The sequence below is a fragment of the Agelaius phoeniceus genome, chromosome 6 (genome assembly GCF_051311805.1).
Source record: "Agelaius phoeniceus isolate bAgePho1 chromosome 6, bAgePho1.hap1, whole genome shotgun sequence".
In the NCBI taxonomy this organism is placed as follows: domain Eukaryota; kingdom Metazoa; phylum Chordata; class Aves; order Passeriformes; family Icteridae; genus Agelaius; species Agelaius phoeniceus.
The window spans coordinates 30,501,331-30,524,265 of NC_135270.1; the positions used below are offsets into that span (position 1 = coordinate 30,501,331).

General features: G+C 40.5%; 1 protein-coding gene and 1 long non-coding RNA gene across 4 annotated transcripts in view; one reads left to right on the forward strand and one right to left on the reverse strand.

Moving 5' to 3' along the window:
* Positions 1-14,701, forward strand: part of DCAF5 (DDB1 and CUL4 associated factor 5) — a 67,141-nt gene extending 52,440 nt beyond the window's left edge. For all 3 annotated transcript variants that reach the window (XM_054634253.2, XM_077180301.1, XM_054634254.2), the window contains exons 8-9: positions 6,466-6,593; positions 12,641-14,701. In XM_054634253.2, the coding sequence (XP_054490228.1) occupies positions 6,466-6,593; positions 12,641-14,449 (1,937 nt within the window). In that variant the 3' untranslated portion in view covers positions 14,450-14,701. The remainder of the gene's footprint in view (positions 1-6,465; positions 6,594-12,640) is intronic.
* Positions 121-8,436, reverse strand: LOC143694362 (uncharacterized). The gene is made up of 3 exons (XR_013182802.1): positions 8,148-8,436; positions 6,908-7,016; positions 121-844 (listed from the first exon to the last, which is right to left on the reverse strand). It is a non-coding gene; the product is annotated as an uncharacterized LOC143694362 (long non-coding RNA).
* Positions 14,702-22,935: the final 8,234 nt, after the last annotated feature.

Below are 22,935 nucleotides of genomic sequence, written 5' to 3' on the forward strand. Positions count from 1 at the left end.
ATCTCCATCCAAGTACTATCCAGCTTTCCACTGTGCTTTAGAAATAATTGCCAAATGTTTCATGAATTTTTTTAGCCAGTTTCTTCTTTAAAGTAATCCATGGAAGTATCACCGTTCAGAGGCAGCTTCTAGCAAAGCTAATATATTAAGTTTGGCAGAAGAAAAGCAGTCCTGAGTTTCCACAGCCTTTACTTGACTCCAATGCAAGCTGGAAGTGAGAAGAGACATCAGTCCTACATGACTTGTCCAGCAAGCCTATTAACATATGAGCACTTAAGATGTTATTAAACCTAAACATGGTCTATTAGCTGGTAAAGAACCCCTGTTCAAGACAGAACCTGACATGTCTTGTGGAGTAACAGGGTTTAGTAGACTAAAAGTTTTCAAAATGGAGTTTACATTCCTCGCTCACTACTCTGAATCATCTATGCAACTTTGCTTTTGGAATATTGCTCAAAGCTGCTGTGTGAGGGGTATGGTATTATTTGTGATTGTGAAGACAGCTGGGGATTCTTCAGTTCATGTGAGCAAGCTGTCACCAGGTTCTGCAAAACTTTACTAAATCAGAACAGCAAACTGCATTTCAAAACTTCTTTTTAATTCTGCCTTTGACTGTAACTGCAAGCAAGAAAGGGCTGGTCATTGTGGTCCAGTTACTAAACTAATTGCACAAATTTCCAGCAGAACTGAGGCAATTTTTCTTCCTTTTTTTACTCCTCCTTGGTCTTTGTAAATGCTGGCACTTCTTTGGGCTTGAAGAATACAGGAACAGCTCTTTTCAGAATATTTGAACAGGGCTATCTCATTGGAAACAGCTTGTAGTTTAAATTCTCAAACTTCTGGGCTGAAAAATGAAGATGAATAAAAAATTATTAAGGGTTTCTTATTATCTTTAGCTATTTTGGAGATATTTTATATATGGGTACATATGCATATATGCATACCACTTAGTTGGGGCAGGGGAAAGCCATCTTGACCCAGTGGGGAGCATGCTCTGGAAGGTTCATGTTTTTTAAAAAAATTATTTTTCTGAGGTGTGGTCTTGGGATATAAACTGTTTTACATTTAGGACTGTAGTTTGTCTCTTTCTTCAGGTCAGTCAGTGTTGACCCAATGGTGCTATGGAACAGTTGTTAGATTAACACAGCAAGTAAGTGCTGAGTAATTGTAGAAAAGGTTTTGTATTCAGGGGAATTGGGACTGGTTTCTGTGGCATTTTGCTTGTAATAATACCATGGGCCTGTGGAATCTATCACCAGGTGGCCAAGTGGCATCTATCAGAAAACAAGGTACTGTTGGGTGCTTAGTAGTGCTGTAGACAAGTGAAAGAAGATTCAGCATCCAGGAGTGTTTCTGTCATCAGCATTAGTATGTTAAATGTCTAATTTGGGAATAGAAAGCTGAATATAACACTGAGCACTGGGAGAGGCTGGAGAAGCTTTAGTTCCTAGCAACTGGCCATCTAATTGTACCAAAGCTCCTTTCTCTTGTTGTATTGAAAATGTTTGCAGTCAGCAGTGCAAAGAAATGCACAGCCAAGTAGTTCACAAAAAAAAAACCCAACCACAAAAAAGCAAACAAAAACCCCCAGTAGACAGCTATTGGTTGTGAGATAATTTCACTTACTTTATATCTATTACACTCAGAAAGCATAGTTGTTGGTGGTAATTTGCATGGTTCCAATAACATTGTGAAACCTGTTGCAACCTATGCCATTAAGTACAGCAAAAAAGCAGTGTCTCTCGGACCAGGAGGGGGAACAGAGTGTGAAGGTGTGCTAAAGTTTATTTCTATAGTAATTTTTCTTAGCTTTCATACTGTTGTTCAGCTATACTAGTGATAACAATAGTGGGAGAGTTGGGATAGATAAGGTGTATGGCAGATATTTAGAACCAAAAAAAGAAGGGAGAAAATATGCATCCAAAAATAGCCACTACCACTACAATTTTATGCATAGTCTTTACATGTTTAAATATTACTTTTCTCTTTGGCTTTTGGAACCTCCACAGAGGTATAAGACCACTGTGGGGCTGGTTCTAGGCATAGGCCAGGCAAAGGAGTTGATTGCCTGAAAGAGCAAGAACAAGAGTTGTCTGAGGCAGAGGCTGCTACCAGCTGACTGCTCCCTGTACTTTCACTAAAGCTCTGCAAGGCCCTGCTGATCCTTTCACCTCACCTGGAAGCTGGAGGGGGGATTCACAGGTGTCAAAGGAAGCATTCTGCAAATGGAGTTGAAACTGCTTTCTTATGAGGGGACACTTGGAACTTCGATGTCTCCTTTTACCATGCTAGGAGGAGAAGGGATCTTGGCCACCCCTTCCTGTTCTCACCCCATATTTAATGGGACCAAAGTCAGCTTTGCTTGTGCTGCTGAGAAACCTTTAGCAAGTCTGGCTGCTGCCAGAGCTGGAGTAAATTCCTGACCCCAGAAGAAGGAATGCTGCAGGGACCCTGTGCTCTCAGGGAGAAAGTGCTTGTGTTAAATCTAGCTTCTCTGCAGATGGGTCTCTGAGGAGGAAAACCAACTACCTGCATCCACTGTATGAAACAAATACAGGTGTGTGAGTGACCAGAGAGGCTTTTAAGGTACCTGAACATAATCTGCTGCACTGAAGGCAGAGGCCCCATATGCTATGCACATTTGCTTGTATTGTGCTGTGCGTTTGCTTTCCAAACTATGGTATCTCTCTTTGTTAACGCATTATGATCTCATAGGATTCAAATGCAAAGTAGTACCCATGTCTAAATGTACCCTGGATTATTACTAATGAAAACTAAATGAACTTTAAATGAGCTACTACCGTAGTGCCAAGTACTGCAGTGGAGTGGTATGCTATGGCACACTGGAACACAGCTGCAAATATCTGCTTCTTCTCAGGAGTTTTCAGCACTTTGAGTAATTCACAAGGCTTGTATGAAGTTATGCTTTAGTCTGTGGAATGTCTTTCTACCTTATATGAACAAACAGTGGGATTTCTTTTCCAGTGTCCTAGATAGAAAAGGCTTCTGAATGAGGTCATTTAACTCCTCTGTTACAGAGCCAGTGGAGGAGAGTTCCTTATCCCAACAAGTTCTCTGGCATTTTGACAGGTTTTTTTAATGTTTGGAACAATGCAGCTCCCATTAGTTTGGAGACTGTTCTACATTCCTACAGGATTTCTGCACTAGAAACACTTTTCTCAGTAATCTATCACTTTCACTTTTTCTTTAGCCTTCAAATAATTTATTCTGGCTTTTTCTAAACATTGCTTCTTGTTGTAAAAGTCATGCAGAGGAAGTCAGATTAATGTCTAAATCTGTCACTCTCCTTTGTTACAATTTACTAGAGTTTTTAAAACTTATTGGGATGGGGATGTACCATTCAGCATGTTTGAAATATGTCAAATCATTCACATCAGTATTTACAAAACCACATAATTAAGAAGTAGTTCATTAGCCTAACATTTAAAACATAAATTTATAAAGCAAACCAAGAAGAAATCACTTTGGCAACTTAGAAGACATCAGCTACTTCAAAATATTGTATTATTCTTTCCTCTGTACAGGAGCCTGTAGAGAGGCCTTGTGTTGCAAAAGTATTCTTGTCAAACATGTACAGGAAATCTGTTTTAAAATGTGCACATTAGATTTAGCCTTTACTAAGCTATGTCTTTAAGCTGATCAGATATCATAGTAGGATATTATTTAAAGGACTTTTTGAGATTTTGTATTGCTCTTCTTTGGAACACTTATTTGCAGGGTATAAATTAAGGGTGATTTTCTTGACATTTCACTTTGAGTATCAAATAAAAGAAGACCAAAAAAACCCATTGACCAGCACAGCTAGAACACTAAACCACTACTCAGGACTGTCTTAAAGCATGACAATTTTTGGGTTGTATTGCAAAATCAGCTAGAACATACCCATCTCTTCCCTCCAGTACTTAGAGGTTATAAAATTATAAACCTTCTAAAAGTGGCGTAGTCAGCCTCTGAAGACTTTAGGATTTACTTTTTTATACATGATTAATAACAGATATGTAAGCTAATGACTTCTGTATGAACACTGCCTATACATGTTGGAGCTAGCTAAGAATAAAGAAGTTGCCATGCTTAAAGAGTTGCAGAACTCATACATGCTGCTAAATTGAAAAGCAAAAAAAAAAAAAAAAAAAAAACAAAAACACCCTTGTCCACTAAAACCCCCAAAACTCAAAAGAAAAATTTGAGTGGTTTTAGGATAGCAGAAGTCAATTCTGATGAAACAATACAAATAAAAATACTATTTCAAGGGGAGACAGCAAAAGGAAATGGAATTCATTACATGGAAAAAAGGAAGATATCATCAGGAATTTGAGCAGTTTATGGCTAGCCTCCACTTAATAAACAGATGCACTTTTTTTTTTTGCTAGCAGAGATGAGTAAACTTAACTCACACTCAGAAGGCTAAAGGCTTTATGGCTGCAGCTAAGCCTCTGCTGAGAGACATGGGGGATTCCAGACAAGTCTGGACACAGGCCGTTTCTGCCGTGCAGATGCTAAAATAATTGTAGTGGTTTTGGTGAATGCCTCTCAAGCAAAACTATCTCATTAATATGATGATAGCTGTGATGGGCTACTATAAAATAGGGGGGCTGCTTTCAGGATAAGGATGTAGAAGACTTTGTATTAAGAGCTTATTTAAAGGTGTCACTTAAACATAAAGCAGTTGGTAGACTAAAATTGCATCAAGCAAGGGTTTGCCCAAAAATGAGGTTCTGGGACAGTCTGTTGGATTTGACACAAAGATTATCAGAGTATTGCTGGAGTCAATACTTTCTGGTTTAAATTATTGAAACCTCCCATAACACTGGTAAAATCTCACTGCTAAGATTTGTACCTCTCCTGGGGCAATTTCATGTAACTGGTCCGTTTTTTTAAGGAGCCTTGTGGGGAAGTTCACCTTCATTTTAAGAGGAGGGAAGTATTTTCTATTACTATGCTTTCTCTGAATTTACTGATAGCTGCTTAAAAGGAGTTCAGGGAACTTAATATGAAATCAGAAAGCTTTGGAGTTCTTTAATAGAATTATAAAACCATAGAATCATAGAATGGGTTGGGATGGAAGTGTCCAAAGGTAGGGATCTGTCTCTGGATTTTTAGGACTTGGATGACACCTCTTTTCTAGATCCTTATCATGGTTTGTTGTCCATGTTACACATCAGTCAGGTCTTCAGAGTGCAGTTATAGTGAGTGAAAGGGATAGAACCTTTCTAAGAGGAGAGGGGCTGTACACAAGGTCATTAGCTGCAGCTGTTTTCATCATTTGTGTAACCTAAAAAATGGAAGGTGGTATGGGAATGGCGTTTTCTTTTTCTTTTTTTTTTTCCTTCAACCTTCTATCTTGCTACTCTTCAAAGGTAAAGCAAGTTTTTGTTTAGGAAGTGTGAATTACAGGAGAACTCTGACTCTGTTTTAGAACACAAGTTGTTCAACACAGGGCTTAAACCAGCAACTGTTTCAGCTGAAATAGCTCCTGTTGGGGTCAAAGGAAGATAGCAAACATTTTCAACAAGAGGAACATAAAGTTTGTTAAATGTAAAGATTACTGTAAGTAGCTAGTGAAATTATTTTAATTTTCTGTAAGGTGCACTTACAACATATTAAGTTTTGAATAGCAAGTTGATTTTCATCTGAAGTGATTGTCAGTTTTTACTTCCCAGCATTTGAAAGTTTTGTTTTCTTTCACTGAAAATGTTAAGTCATAGCGTGTTGATGGACACTTGTTTATTCAAATACACAGCTGTGCTGTCTAGCAAATTTGTAGTTTTAATTGTGTGGGTCAATGAATATAAAAAATACTGTGTGACTGTTTCTTGCTTTGGTGTATAGACCTAGTAAGAGTCAATGACCAAGCAGAAAAGTTAATTGGCTTCTGTTTTGAGTTTTACCACTAGCACAAAAGCATTCCACTTTGGCTAATTCACTGCCTTGTGACAAAGAATGATATAACCCACTGCTCAGATGTGTTATTTCAGGTCCTTCTTACTCATCAGACTAGAGTCAACTGTAACAGTAATAAATTGCTGATTTAAAAAATAAATTTAAAAAATAGTATTGCTGTTAAAAGTCAACCTTTTTATTTCTCTCTGCTTTAGATTCACAAACTGTCTGTGTCATGCCTTAGGTTTCACTGGTGATTTCATTATGTGTGGTGTTCTCATTTGCATATTTGTCATATTAGGTTAAAACTTTGATTGTTTGTTTAAATGAATCAAAGCAAGCCTCTTGGTCCCAATTTGCAGGAAGGATGCTTTTCATCAAACTTGCAGCTTCTCATAGGGGCATTGCTCATAAAATTTGAATTCTGCAGTCAACACAGGCCTTAAAATACTGCAAAATAAAGCTGAAACGCATTGTCAAATATAATAAGACTTTAAATGACTATGACTGAAAGTAATATGAAGATTTAATTACTCATGTCCACATGTTCTTGTTTTCCCTTAGGTGGCATTGGCAGGGTTGTCAACGGTGCCTTCATGGTATTGAAAGGTCATCGGTCAATTGTAAACCAAGTGAGGTTTAATCCTCACACCTACATGATCTGTTCTTCTGGTGTTGAAAAGATTATAAAGGTAAGATCAGTTACCAGAAAACATATTCTTTTAATCTTTCAGGAAAAAATGCTTTGTTTTGCTCAGCATCATTCTGGTCCACACCCACTCTGTCTTCTCTTAGTGTTTTATAAAATGTTTTGTCTTGTTTGCTCGGGTGAGTTTGGTTACACTTCTAATGTGATCTCCTACAACTCGTGATACTTTGGTCTAAAATTTAATAAAAGTACCTCCAAAGAGATGAACCTTAGCCTAGACTGACCTGGCTGAATAATGCCTCAGAAGGCCTTCAATATCTTTTGTACGTATTTGTGCATTGAATCAATTCAACATACCTTTTCTGTGACTTCCAGAGGAAGAACTCTTAATACCCTGCACAACATCTTTCTGAATCCTTTAACAATGTACAGTACTTCTAGGAAGTTTTTACCTTTTTCTGTGGAACTGAAAGAGATAAGAAACTTTGTTAGGTTCTGAAATTTTCTTTCCTTAAGGAAAGACAGTCAATATTGTGGGAGCAAGGCAAAACCAGTTTTGTTATTTGAGGGTTGGGAAGGCAAAGGATTATGCTACACTAATGTGATTTGCATTCTGCTGCCATAGATATTTTGCTATAACTTAGGTCTACCAAGGGTGTAGAAAAAAACACAACCATTTAATTTTGAAGTAGGATAAAAGGAATTGCTGTTGATCCCAACTACTTGTTGAATGACTTCATGAAAGTCTTACCTGTATATGGCTATAAATAATGTTGTTAGAATACTGCAAATGCTTTTGTCAGGTACAAGCTGACAGCATGAACTTGTCCTGCAAAGGAGTGTTTTAGTGATGTACAAGTTATGGACCAGAACTGACCCAAAATCCTGGGACCATGGCTCAATGCCCCGCTGCATTGCTTGTATTACAGCTAGTATCAGCATTTGGGTTATGACTTTCAGTTCAGCTTTTTCCTTCTCTTCTCTCTTCCCCTGGTACTGCAGTCCTTTTCTCTTCATCTCTGCTGCCTGCCTGACAGGTTTGATCACAAATATATTAAATACAGGCTTTGAACAAAAGTGCATTGAACAGTCTTAGCAGCTCAGTGATTTTTCAATTTCCAAGCAGTCAAACTGCCACTGTTTAACAACAGTTTTGCCAGAGGCATTTCTTTTTTTTGCTTTGGGAACTTGATTCATGCAGCCTGAATTTTCCCTTTTGGATTCTAGATCTGCTGACCCTTCACCCTGTGAATCCTTCCTGCATGAGTGTGCTTGGACTGTTGGATTAGCATTGGTATAAACATCCCCTGTGTTGCTTTTGTGTACTTCTGCTAGGGTTTTGGCAGGGCATTTTTTTTGCCTAGTGATTAAAAGGTTAGTTTGATTAAGGCTGCAGTCACAGGTTGTGTAACTCTTTCAAAGACACCTCTGCTTGAGCGCTTCCTTAGAAGAGAACTCCTGTGGTGTCAATTTGTGTGCAGTGGAACTTGTGCAGCTGCTTTGAAGGAACTGAATTCCCCAGACATTTCAAGCTAGAAACAAATTAAGGGAAAGGTGTTTAATGTATTAAGTTTATTGGCCAGCCAGAATTTCTTACCCTTTTGTTGTGTGTCCTTTTGTCTCTGCTTGTAATGTGCCTTGTTTGGGGCTCGGGTTGTTCCAGTGCTCATGTCTTCATTCTGTAAAGGTGATTTCACTCTCTAAAGGTACTGCTTCAGTGCACAGCAGTTTGCAGGTGGTTTCTTCTTCATTCCAGCTACTTCTGTGGATAGGTTGGAGACTAGTAACTGCCACTAGCAGAAGGGCAAGACAGGAAAAACAGCACCAGCCATTCTGAGGGGCCATTTATTACGTTAAAAACTGCTGGAAACACAAGTCTTTCCTTTGCATGGCTATCTTTCTTTCCCCTATATAAGTGCTTGATGTGCTTGCTCAGAGAAATTGGGATGACAGGAGAAGGAATCATAAATAAAAATCATAGTTAAATTTTTTATGTTTTCTTATTTTATTCCTTTTTGTTTATTTGTTTTAGTCACTTGCTTAAAAAGTGTCCCTCTTTTTATTATCCCTCAAGTACCTTCTAAAACCCTTTCTGGAATTAAATCACAGAAGATAACTTCACTGTGGTTGGTTGCAATTGTAGAAACCATTGTAGAGACATGATGATGTGTTAAAAATGTGGATGCAAGTAGTTGTTTGTCTGAGCTCTTAATTTTTAGAGTAGCTGGCCTAAATTTAGTACTTCAAGAAGGGAGGAACTGATAGCAGCACCATCAAGCTATTCAATAATTACATGAGCTTCTATCAACACATTTGCTATTTTAATGCTGATTGCAAATGAGATACAAATTCATCTCGGGCCTACAGAAAAGAGTAGTATTCACAAGGATGATTTTGATGTTTGTGGTGATTTTTTTTTGCTTTAGTTTTATTTTGTTGTAAAGCACCCTCAAAAATGCAATTCAGTAATTTGATGGTTTAGGGTTTGATTTCTGCTGGGACCAAAAATAAGACCCAACAGTCTCATTAACAGAAGATATTCGGAGCCTTGACTCCAGCCAGTGTGTGGTGGACACATCAACCCAGATGAACTGTTCATTGCCCTTCATTCACTGAACTTCAGTAAAATTGTATGAAGAAGTACAGCTGCAAACTAAAATAATATTTTGCATCAAGCACTCACCAAAAGGGCTAAAGCAATATTAAACAGAAAAATACCACTTTCCCTTCAGTTAAGTGTGCAAGACATTGGGATGTGCTGTCAGGAAAACAGATTGCATTGCAGAAGAAATAAATGTGGCATTCCCCCGATGTGTTGGGCTTAGAGAAGGGCCATGGGGAATTATGCAGTTAGGAGACAGTTCCAGGAAAGATAAAAATAGATTAAATACATAACAATTTTCAGAAAAAAATTCTGATTTGTATTGAAAATGGAATATTGTGTAAGAGAGCACAACTGTTGTGGGTCCCATTTGTTTAAAAATCGTGTGTCGGAAATAACAAAGTCTATTTGCACATGTTGCTATGGTGACAGATTAATGTCATTGTGACTATCTGCCTCTGCCTAATCAGATAATCTAATATAAGTGGTTTTAATTATTCTCACGCTACAGGCATAACTACTTTTTTGTTTCAAAATTTGGGGGTTTGCCACCCTGGAATACAAGTAATTCAAAGATGCTGTCAGTAGATATCTACTGAAGTAGAGAAGCAGTTTTATATTCTCATTTTCTGTTATTGTTCCTATTTTTATATCTGTACTCAGGTCATCAGTGAGTAATATTAATCTCCTTAATCTTCTGACAGAGAAAGAACTTTTTAATATATTGTTGCTTTAGAGGGTTGATTTGCCAACTTTTCTCCAGTTTGATTGCATTATTCCTCAACGTGGCATCAGTCAGAGGATGAGAAAAAGGCAAAGGCATTCCATTTACAAAGAAGCCCATTTCAGATGCCACAGAGAGCACTGGTTCAGTTGATAACAGTTCAAAGACTTCCCCGTTCTGCCAAGGATAGATTCTTAGTCTGATTTTTTTCTGTGACTCTGGCAGGCCTTCACACTCCCTCATAACAAAATATCTAAAATGCAGGGATATCATTCTCCAGAGACAACTGATCCCATACAAACAAGGTATTCATCCTGAATTCCCTTGACTTCTCTTTATTACTTACTTCTCTGTGAACAAATCTCTCTTGGAAGGGAAAGCCTCACTGGACTCTTTGTAGCTGTTTTTTTTCTATATTTTATACTGCTCTGTTTATGCTGATGCTTGCAGTGAGAGCAGGAAGATGTGGTGGTGCTAGCAAGGATGTAGAATATCTCTGTGCATGCTTTTACATACCTTTTTAGATTAATTTCATTACAAAGAGACCTTTCTCAGAGACACTTCAGAGCAGACTACCTCTCCTCCACTTATATTGGTTCATACCAGATCTAAGCATTTTCTAATTCTCTTGCTTAAAAAATAAAAAAAGCCCTTCTAAAACCTAGTGATCAGTCTAACACTGCTAAGATTATTTGAGGAAGGGGCCAGCCAGCCTGCCTGTCTAAGCAAGTAGAGTTCTATTTTTCTATTAAAAAACATGATGTATCCACAAATCAATCTCTCTCATGGATTCATTGAGATAATGCTCTTTCCTATGTTGTCTTTAGGAAGTGGAGCCTGGGAAATTGAGGATGAAGAGTGTGATTCTTTCTGTTCTCTTGAATAGTTCAAAAAGGTTAAGTTTGGTTGCTGAAATTCTGTATATAGTAGGCTTAGATTGGGTTTTGTTATCTTCATCCAAAAATGATGCTTGTCCTTTGGGTTATGTGTCTAGTAAGTGCAGTGCTGGAACAAGCAACAAAGAACTGTCTTCATTCTGGTTTCAAGTGTCATATTAAAGAACTGCACTGGGAGAGAATTTGGTGAAGTATTGCAAATAATAAAAAAGCAATTAAGTACCAATAAGAAATATACCTTGATGTTGAGATCTTCCTAGAAACAGCCTGATGTAACACAATATAAAGTTCCTTTCCCTTTGCTCTGAAAGGCCAGTTTGATGATTGTCTGCAGAAGTATATCTGCGGCATTTTAATTTTTGAATAGTGTTTCCTTTATCAATCTAGCCAGATCATATGTGGAAGCTCTGTTAACCATAAATTACAGAAAATGCAAAGTAAAAGCTTTCAAATTTAGAAGATTTCCAGAATAAAGTTTACTTGTTCATCTTAAATCCAGCTGTTCTGGACAAATAGTTGCAAGGTAATTTATTTCATTTTGCTTCAATTATTAAAGGTGTATGGTTTTTTGGTACACTGTTGAAAATTTCAGTGAACACAGAGTAATTGGCATTCTTGCGGGCTTTTCTTGTGTTGCTTGTTGTGGTAGAATCAGGTTATGTTGCGTGTGTTAATTAGGAATCTGTAAGATGAGTGCTGATTATGTCATTTATACATGCAAACACTTTTTGTTAGCAGTCTTGTCTTTTGGAACAAAACTTAATTTCTATTGGGAAAATTCTTAGATTTTTTTTTCCAAAGACTATCCCAAAAGTCCAACCTGGTATAGAGAGCTGGGATAGAATTTTTCCCCCTGAGCTTGTTAGCATGATATAACCAAAGCTTGGCTTAGATCAGGTCTTTTATAAGCAGAACATTAAGGCATTGTTGTAGATAAGATACATACTGGCTCTGCTTACAGTAAGGCATTGTTCATTCCATTAACCATTGATCCAAAGTGATAGTGGTTGTCCACAGAATGTCATAATCACATTGCCCTCAAATCTGTGAGTAAATCTGAGAAGGGTGAGGATATCCAACTATTATGTTTGCTATGGATTACCAGTTTTTTAGGGATATTGGTGGAACTTCTTTAGGAGCTTTTTTTTCCCCTTTTCCTCTCCATACCAGGAAAATTGACTGAAGGAGAGATGGACAGCATAGTCAAGACTGTTGCTGTTGATGAAATCAGTAGACTTCAAAAGTAGCTTTCAGTAAAACTTGTCAACTTCACCTATTAAAATTGCTGCTGTGTCTTCAGAGGATGTTGAAAGATTTCTTTTCTTTGTAACTGTTTCCTGAAGGGAGTAGTGCAGCTCTACTTTTCACCTCCATGCATTCAACTCCCTGCCTGCTGATCAGGTGGGATTGACTACGTAGCTGGATGAAATGTTACTCTACACCACTAGCACCAGCAACTCTAGTTTCCTGGGAAACAAGTGCCTTCATTAGTGCTAAGACTGTATTGTAGGCAACAAACTATTCTTACTGCTAGTGAGTAAGCATTCCTTATTACATAAAAATAGAGCCCTGCAATTTGGGAGAAATTATCACACAATGAATTACCAAAATTATGGATAATTTGCAGTGTGAGAGCTTTTATATTCTGTATGGGTGAAGTAAATGCAGAAAAACCACATTTGTGAAGGGGAAGAAAAAATACCACAGCTCCGTAATACTTGTATGGTACAGAGGAATAAAAATTAATAAAAACAATCTGTGACCTGCAGCTATTCTGGGTATTTGAGCTACTGTTCCATTTCAAATGCTTATAATAGTTTATGAATTCAAAGATATATGTTTGGGTTTTTTTTTATTTTCTGTTACAGATCTGGAGTCCTTACAAGCAGCCTGACTGCACAGGGGACCTGGACGGTAGAATTGAGGATGATTCACGTTGCCTCTACACTCATGAAGAGTACATCAGTCTTGTGTTGAACAGTGGTAGTGGTTTGTCCCATGATTATGCCAACCAATCAGTCCAGGAAGATCCACGGATGATGGCCTTCTTTGACTCTCTGGTGCGCCGGGAGATCGAGGGCTGGAGTTCTGATTCAGACAGCGACCTCAGCGAGAGCACAATTCTGCAGCTCCATGCGGGAGTGAGTGAACGCTCCGCTTACAGCGAGTCCGAGTCCTCCACCTCTCTGCATCACTCCCCACCACACGTGGCTGAAGAGTCTGAAGAAACTGCCTATAACTTACGGGCCTTAAGATCAACTGCATCCCCCTCAGCCAGAGAAGACGTGGCTTCCCGTCAGCAGAGGCTCTCTGCACTGAGAAAGTATCAGGACAAACGTCTCCTGGCCCTTTCCAATGAGTCTGACTCTGATGACAATACCTGTGAGGCAGAACTAGATACAGACCTTTTCCCACGGCCACCATCTCCGAGTCCTGAGGAGAATGAATCCAGCAGCTCCAGCAGCAGCAGCAGTACAGAAGATGAAGAGGAGCTGAACGAAAGACGCACGTCGATGAGGCAACGCAATGCACTGAGGCGCCGACAAAAGGTGCAAAAGGAGGAAAGGACTAGCACTAACACAGAGAGTGTAACCCCTTACATAGGTGAGGACATATATGATTACCCCCAGATCAAAGTAGATGATCTTTCTTCCTCTCCAGCTTCTTCACCAGAAAGGAATTCAGCCAACAAAGAAGTTCTTAAAGAAAGGACGTCCCCTTGTTCAGACAGTGAATCGGTGGAGAGAAAGATTTACAAAGCTTACAAATGGCTCCATTATTCTTACATATCATATTCAGCTAGTAAAGATGGTGAATCCTCTAGAGGAGATGGAGAAAGTGATGAAGGGAAACCAGGAACTAGTGGAAGGCACAGTGCAACACGCTTGCTAACCAAGGAAGATGCTAGGAACTCAAGTTCAGTAGTTCCTCAGAGTTCCTCAGCTCTTTCTGCTGAAAACCACAAGAGAGAAAATTTAAAAGAATGTGGTGAAATAGAAAATTCTAGTAATGGTCAAGCTCATGAATGTGACAATCAGTGGCGGATGGAGGGTCAAGAAAACACATCAGAAGACACAAGCAGTGGAGGTGTAGAGCATTCTTTTGAGACTAAAAAGCTCAATGGTAAAGCTAACTGCAAAGGGCTAAATAGCTGTACTGAAGAACCTTGCATTCAGACCACAGGACTTGTGGAACAGAAAAATAGTCAGAACTGTCAACCAGCACCAAGCCATCATTCACTGGTCCCTCCATTCTCCGCTGTTGCCATCTGTAGCATGTCAGGTCACTGCTCCAGAAACCAGACTGATGGCAGTGAGGAGAGGAGCTTAGACCCCTCCTGTGTTAACCACAATAATGGCCACTTGCATCTTCACCCTTCATGCTTCAACAACGGACAGAGTTTTGGAGAGCAGGAGTCTGTGACGCAAGGACTACAGGTGCACTCAAATGCTGATAATGGCAACCTTGTACAGGTGGGTGTGACCTTGCACAGAGACTGCTGCCTGTCTGAAATGGACTCCAACAGCTACAATGTGAGCACAAGAGAGGATACTGCTGACCTGCATCCTGCGGGCAGTGAGAGCACTCCATCTCTTGGAGGACTGAAAAGACACAGAGCGGAGTTGGAAGATGCAGATTCAGAGAGTTCATCCTTAGAAAAGAAGTTAAAAACATGATAAATGCAAATGTCTGTCGTAGTGTGCACTCTCTCAGAAAGAAAAGGAAAAAGAAAGTATTAAAGGCACATAGAGCTTGGGTCTGAAACATTGCGTTTGATTCTCCATTCCATTCTTCAGTGGGTCTGTTTTAGATTGCCAGTGGTTCATGCTGTATAAAAATCCAACTTGCTCCTTAATGAGACTGAGTCTAGTGTACCCATACAAGGTTCTGTTTAAAGTAAATCCTTATTAAGATGGTTGACTGAATAATTCGTGTGTGAACATGTGTCATTTGTTCAGCCAGCCAACCAGGATAACTCCTTTAAAGTCTAATTGTTCTTCTGAAGAGGAAGTTTTCCATATTGACACTACATATTGCAGGCAGAAGAATGGTGGAATTAGATCACATTGCTGGTAGATCACACAATTAGGGTGTGTTTCTTATTGAGGAAAACAGGGAAGAAGTGTTTCTGGGCCCTTTATTCTGCTTCAGAAAGTAAAGAAATGCAACCATTAGGGAGGATATTTTCAGAACTGGATGGTATCTTCAGAGATGATACTTCATAAAGCACTTACTTCTGATACAGTTCAGTGACATTTTTTTTATGCCAACAGAAAAGCTATAGGAAATGAGCCTCTTTCCAAAATCAACTTTAGACTGTTCCCATGGTGACATTCAATTCTGTGGGCTTTTTTAAAGAAAAGAGCTGAATAACACAGTGTCATCACTATATAGAAGTATGACTGTTGGCAAGAGGCAGGTATTATGCTGTAGACCTCATTCTAACCAAGGGCTTTTAAAAATCAGGCATTGAAACATACCTTTCTATGATCTTAACACAAAGACATTCTTCTTCCTCATCATCATTATTATTAAGAATATGGTTCTGGGTGTTGGAATATATCTTGGTTCTTCCCACCCTTCCACCATGTTCTTACTTTTGGGAAGCAGTAAGCCAAACAGAAAATAGCTGAAGTATGGATAATGTAACTGATTCATGTTCACAGCAACATTCGGTAAAGTCTGAAAAATGCTTTTTTAGCAGTTTTTGCCACCCAAAACAGGTGGGGGTTGCAGATTGGGGTTGGTTTTCTACCACTGTACTGCTAATATTTGAAACTGGATATGGGTAGATGTATTCAGCAGAGTTCTGCATATAAGGGAGAGCTTCAGAGAACCATCCCCACATGTGGGGAGCCTGGGTCTTCAAGTCTGGCAATCAGAACTTGAACAAGAGAACAGCTCTTCCTGCCAAGAACTGGAGTACTCTGTGGTGGACAGAGAAGTTTCTTGCCAGGGCACTGTTGAATGGAGTATCTGGTGAGTCATCTCAATTCTGGCATGCTGGAGTTGGTGGAATTACACTTGCTTCCCTAGCAACAAGGTAAGAGTAGTCACTGTGTGAAGGGAAAACAAACCATCTATACAGGACACAAAAACTACATCTATGTGCAACGGAAAAGAGGCTTCTTTGGACCCCAGTCACTTTCAAAGGCTTTCAAGCCCAGTGCTGAGGATGGGTTAGTTTATTTTAAGGAATTGGAAATGTTTGCTTTCAATACAGTAGCAGTACATTGCTGTAGAGCAGTGGCCTCAGAATAATTATTTCATATCCACAACTCTCTTAGGTACCTTAGGAAAGTAGGAAAAAGCCCTGTTAAAACATGATGAAAGTGAAGGAGCACTTCACAAGAGATGCTGTGAGGGATATGTGTGGGAGGGAGAGTGAAGAACATGACCTGAAACATTGTCTTACAACTATTGTAAGTAGTCTGTCACAGGCTGTCTGCCCACACTGGGTCTGCTTTTCTAGGTGAGAAAGGCAAAGGGATGTTTGCAAACACAGGCAAAAGTGGCAATAAGAGCAAGCTCTGATACATTGTTACCTTATTGAAAAAATTGTTCTGTACTTACTATATTGTACATCCCTGCAATCAAGATCACTATAGGAGTGTTTTCATAAGTTGTACAAACATCTTACTGCAAATAATGGGGCTTAGCAAGATCTTGGTGTTGCCAAGTCAAAACTTTATTATGTTTTAAAAGTTCTTTACATTTGAAAATTTTCTCATCCCTCACTTCTAGTGAAGGAGGATCTCTACTCTTCTTTGACATGGTTGTCTTTTCCTGGTGTCCTCCCAAATGCCTGGTGGTCTCGCTTTCTGTTTCTTTTGTTTGTTCTAAAAAGCAGAATAAAAGCTCCCAGATTTGGTGTTCCAGAATCACAGAATGGGTAAGGTTGGAAGAGACCACTGGAGGTCATCTAATCCAACCTCCCTGTTCCTGTACAGGCTCTGGGCTTAAAGGATTGCTGTGGTTTCCCCATAGACAACCTCCCATGCTGTCTGCATTCTTGTTATTTCTAGTTTCTGTCAGGCAGGAGGAGGAAGGCAAGCTGCAATCTTTGCCTTTTGTTCACAGGAAATTTCAGTGCACACAAGAACTGCAGCTTCTGAGGCAGTGCATTCACCTCCTCACATAAATAAACATTATCAGCATTAGGCAGTTCCATTATGTGGTAAAGAGCCCCAAAAAAGCAAGCCAGGAGGCAGCAGCATGTCCCTTCCAGGGAGCCAGCACTGAGAAGAGGTGCTCTGTGCAGGTTGCTTCACTCTCTCATTGATCCTGTGTATTTGCTCTCCACCCCCACACTGGGTTGCTCATCCTGCTGTGTGCCCACAGTTTCCATCTGAGTTTTGCTGTGTACTTGCACTTGTCACTCCCTACTTCTGAGGAAAGAGTAAACTGTTGGGTGGAAAATCTTACTAATTTATCGGAAGAGATTTTACCTTCACTAATAATCTGCCATGTACTTAAACCCAAAAAGGTTGTGTAAATATTGAACTACCCTGTTAGTCACTATTTGCTTACCATGCAGCTTGTTATGGCAGGAAATTTGCAAGGCCGCCTTATACAGTTCATGTCCAGAGAACCTTACCAGTGGGGAAGAAAAACCCTCCCTTACATCTCCCCAGAACATGTTAGACAGAGAAGTACTGGTTTTTAAACCAAGTTCTTTCTTATATTTCTACAAGGTCACAGACTGTATTTGCTTACTTCAGCTCTCTCTATTTAAAGCTGACTCTTCCTCTGAAGAGCAAGCAGGAGGCTTGTCTGGCCTGGGGTATTAGCTGCTTGTAGAGATGCAGGAGGATATGAGACCTATTGACCTAAGTTCATCTGAGGTTTTTCCAGCTCTCCAGTGAACATTTTACCAAAGCTGGTGAGTGTTCTCCAAGGTGAGTGGCTCAATGGAGATGACACTTTGCTGTTTAGAAGCAGCTTTCACAGACTGAGCATGAGCAGAAAGACACAGTTGCCTGGAGAAGGCAAGAGCTCAGGTTTTTACCAGTTGCTTGCAGGAAATTCTGAAATCCAGCCTGTTTCAGCTGGAGTAATTAATGGGAAGGACAACTTATTTCAGAACCTTTTCTCCAAAATTTGCAGTGGATTTTTTCCTGCTAAGTTTCATAATAGAATAAGTGACTGAAACATGATCCTAATCTCTGCTTATAACCTATGTCACTTCGTAGCTGGGAAATTACTATTCCTCAAACATATATAGCAGATAAATGTGGTTAGGTTGTCTTCTGAGTTCTTGTACTTGCCTGCATTGTCACATCCTTGTGGTCTCTTGCTCACTGTGGCCATCACAAGCTGATGTGGCCTGATATTACTGAAGTCTTGGGCTGCTTTCATTTGCAGTTAATTTATTTTGCTGTTTGTGGAAGAGAGCAAGACCAGACTGTTGTTATTACCCCACTGAGTTAAAATGCTCTGTATTACTGAGTTTTCATCTCTGTTTTACAGGCACTGGTACTGGCAGAGGTACCCTGTACACCTGATGCTTTCTCTCATTTTCAGCCACTCAGATTATCTGTGTGTCTTTGTCAGACCTGGGAAGCTCAGGGCTGTGCTGCAGGATCTTGAGAGTACCAGAGAAATGCAAATAGCTGCAACAGCTGAATTACTATGTGCACATGCTTCTTCAGGAATTCTTCAATAAACTAATCCTAGCACATCATTTATAAAACACATCAGCACACTCCTGCAGCTGTGTCAGGAAGCACTAATTAGCCCAGCTAATGCTCTGCTCTTATGAGCAAGAACTCTGTTTCAAACATCTGAGAAAATGGCAATTCTCTAGGGGAAAAAAAAAAAAAGAGAAAAAAAAACCACCACCCCTCTCTCAGTAGAAAACCCACACCAACATCCCACTGGTTATAGGAGGCTCCAAGTTTGCCAAAGTTTTCTTCAGTGGTTGTGCTGATCAAAAGCAAAGAAATCCCAGATGTCAGTGTGCTCTGTGATCAGAGGAAATAATTTGAATTTGGTGTTTCTACTTCACCTGATTGAAGTCAAGGACTTGAACTTGGGCTTCCTACCTTTCACTTGAGCATCCAAAGCATCAGCCTACTGCATTATTCAGGATAGGGTTTGTTCCTCTTTTGTCTGAAATGCAAAGGGAAAAGGAAATAGAAACAGTTCCTTCCATAGTTCCTGAGTTCCAACACACATGCACCTGGAGCAGAGCCTTGAGCCCAGCCCTGCTGGTTTATGGTTTGGTGAGAAAATGCTGGAGGACCTTTTCTCCTTTCTCCACCTTGTGTGGTCTCTGTTCCAGAGAGCAGATGGAGATGCTGACACAGCTCTGTGTTTACCATTGTCTTGAATGTGGGAGAACGGTCCTTTCCAAAGTGGGTGGTGTGGGTATGATTTTTTAAAATATTATTATTTTGTTGCAGACACATAATACCTACCTCCTGAGTTGACTGGCCAAGTCAGTGAGCTATTTGTTCTGGGATGTGGCTGGCAAGCTCAGCTTTTCTGTCTCGGGGATATTTTCCCATTAAGTTCTAGTCCTGCCTGGTCTCACCAGCAGCTCTGGCATTGCTTTGCAGATGTAGGTTGGCACTGTTGCAGCTTTCAGAGCTGATCAGAGTTGTGCCTTTGCTGAAGCTGCTGTTTGCACTTTGGCTGCTTGGAGCTATGTGGTGCAGATGAGTAAAAATGCTCCTATAAACACCAAAAAATGCCTGTATTGGAACTTTTGAAGAGCAAGCAGGTCCATTGCAGATGGATGATGCCCCTGCCTATGTCCAGCACTTCTGTGATTGGATGGTACAGGAGTTACAGGTTTCCAGGTGTAATGTAGTCCCAGGACTGTATTTTACTTCACAAACCACAGCTACTTATTAGCAGCATTAACAGCTCCTAGGTACCTCCAGGGCTCACCTTCTGGCCATTCCTAAATGGTCAAACCACATGATCTTTAGGAAGGTCCTATGTGTCAGTGTCCTGCTTCCAGAATAAAGGCTGAAACAAAAGTTGCTTCAAGGAAAGCCTAATGCATATTTTCAAAGAGCTTTGGCTTTAGTTCAGCATTTGAGGTTAAGTACTCATGAGATACATTTTGAACTCTTTAAAATTTGGCTGTGTGGCAGAAAAGGAAACAGCATTCAGAGCTTCAGAACCAAATTCTGTCAGGAAATAGGAAAGGAGTTGAAATGTATTTAAAAACAAACAAGCCCCTCATGCCCAATTAGATTTTGAATAGAAGTTCATTGCCTGCTTCAAAGAGTGACTTCTAAAAGCCTGAGCAATGAGTTGACAGAATTGACTTCTCACTCTTGAGCTTGACAGCTCAGACCCACTGATCTGAAGAAGGCAGAAAGCCACGGCCAGGCCTCACATCACTCTCCTGATGGGCCTGCCACACGTTGTTACCCAGTCAGGGTCCCTCTGCCATGGGCAGCCAGCGTGGCTGTCAGCAGCAAGGCTGCCCCAGGCTCTGCCCAGCTGATTCTGTCCTGTTTTAACAGCAGCTGTCTGGTTTAGATTCATATTGTCTGGGATGTGCTGAAGAAAACCCAAAGTGCTTTCCTCTAAGGACCTTAGTTGATGTCTGCCTTTGGATCTTGGAGGGAAGGTCTGGGTCTATGTTTCAGGATGATCTTTATGCAGCCTATTAAAATGAGGAAAATAAATGTATCCTTGCAGGAGGAACAGAGGAGTACAAGACATGAGCCTCCTCTGACTTACTCTTTCCCTTCCTGAGATTTTTACGTTTCCTCCAGGAGTCTTGAACATTTTTCTCATCTCTAGAACCTGGAGAGGCTTCCAGTGTTGGGTAGCTAGAAAGCAAAAAGTGAAACTTCATAGCTCTGCTTCAGTGACACTTCCAGTATATTATGGCCAGACCTGGCATTTCCTGGCTTGGAATTATATCCTTGAATTTTGGAATTATATCCTACAATTTTCTCCAAAGCATGAACAAAGTCTGTTTCCCACATATCGAAGCTTTGGAGGGAGAGAAAGGAAAGATGGTCTAAGCTCCAACAGTCTTGGAATTAAAGGATGTACATGTTTAAAGCTGGTTATAAGCCCCCTATTCCCAAAGTTTCTATTACACACACACACCCCAACTCTGCAGTGCACATATCTGCATGCAGGGATAACAGCAGAAGTTCTCCATCTCCTTCAATTCAGGGGCTGAGGGTGCTTCAGTCTGTCCGACAGGGCAGATCTCTAGTCTTTCCATAAATAAGCTTTTTTTAGCTCATACATGTTTCTGATGATGTGGAAGATTTATTTTTGATCTGGGAAAGTCTGTAGCAATGTTTTGAATTCCTGAATGGCTGACTGAATGATAATCTATCTGAGGAACACTGGAAACAATTTGCAGCCTTAGATGGAGATTTTTATTTACTTACACATACTTTTAAAGTCAAAACTTTTGCAGTTCATCATCCAACACAAGGGCTCTTCACCTTTCATCTCCCCTCTGTTTTCCAGCTTTCTCCTTCCCTCCACTAATAACCTCCACTAATGATACAGATGCAAAAGGTACAGATCATTTGTGACCCATCTGCCCAACAGTAAATGAACCTACTGGGACAGTAGACCATCTTGCTAGAGACACACAAATAGCAGCAGACAGCCGGAAAAATGGCTCATTAATCTATGCTCTGAAGTTGAAAATCTGCAAAAACATGGGAAGGTCTCAGTCTGAGTGACACATCTTGAGGTCTCCTACGGCTAGGCCTGAAATACCTTTGATGTTCCTCCAATTTTATGCTATAGTCTCCAAAGCCAGTGCTTGTTTCCAGCCCAAGGGTAAGCCTACTCTAATCTTACTCTTGCCAGATGAAAATTATTTCAGAACTTAGTCAGTGTATTGCTTAGCTGATTACATTTCTGAAGTTTAAACCAAATTAAATACTCAGCTGATCATACTATACAATTATACTGCCTAAAGGGAAGGATTTAATTTGTCTACAGCTGGGAAACAAAAAACCAACCCAAGCAAGCAAACAAAAAATCCCCAAATATTTTAAACTATAAACTCTGAGTAAAAAGGAAGCTGATGGTTGCATAAGCAGCTGAGATCTGCTAGTATGAAACTGCTGCAGAGGGGAAACCTCCAGGACAGAGGCAGGCAGTCCTGTGCTGCTATGTGAACCAGCTCAACTTCCAAAGCCCATGGAAAGCTGATGAGTTTGTACTTGTTGACTCAAAAGGAAAGCCCCAAAAGGAGTAGCAGGAGTGTTTGGTGGTAGCCAGGCTCAAAGAGGGGTGCTGTGACTCCTCCTGTCATCAGTGGCTAGTGAGGGAGCTCTTAGAATCACAGCATGGTTTGGGCTGGAAGGGACCTTGAAGATCATCTCATTCCAACCCCCTTGCCATGGCCTGGAACACCTTCCACCAGACCAGGCTGCTCAAACCCCCATCTAACCTGGCCTTGAACATCTCCTGGGATGGGACATCCACAAATTCTCTGGGCAACCTGCTCCAGTGCCTCACTACCCTCACAGTAAAGAATTTCTTCCTAATATCTAATCCCAACCTACCTTCCTTCAGTTGAAAGCCATTACCCCTTGTCCTATCACTACATACCCTTGTAAAAAGTCCCTCTCCACATTTCCTGTAGCCACATTTCCCTTTAGTTTCTGGAAAGCTGCAATAAGACCTCCTCAGAGACTTCTCCAGACCAAACAACCCTAACTCTGAGAGTTTCAGCCTTTCCTCATAGGAGAGGTTCTCCATGCCTCTGATCATCTTCATGGTGCTCCTCTGGACTCACTCCAGCAGGCTGAGTCCTCATGCTCAGAACCCCAGAGCTGGATGCAGCACTACAGGTGGGGTCTCACCAGAGCAGGGTTGGGGGCGAGAATCCCCTTCCTCACCCTGCTGGCCACAGTACCTGGTAACTCTTCCACAAAAGCATTGCCTCATGAAGGAGTGATTCAGTGGGAAACGAGGGGCAGGGAGTTACCAGGACTTCAGTTCTCTCCCTCAGCAATTCCACTTGTTATGGCATCTTTGCTTGTGATATCAGGATGTGAAGAGCTCATTTCACTAGTGCTGATAGCAGCATGTAATGGAGCAGCTGTAGCTTCCTTCCATCCAGCCCTGACTTTAAATGGTTTTAGGATGTTCCCCTGGAAAGTCCAAATACCACACTGAGACAGTTGGGTACTGGTGATCTGCAAATGAACTTGGG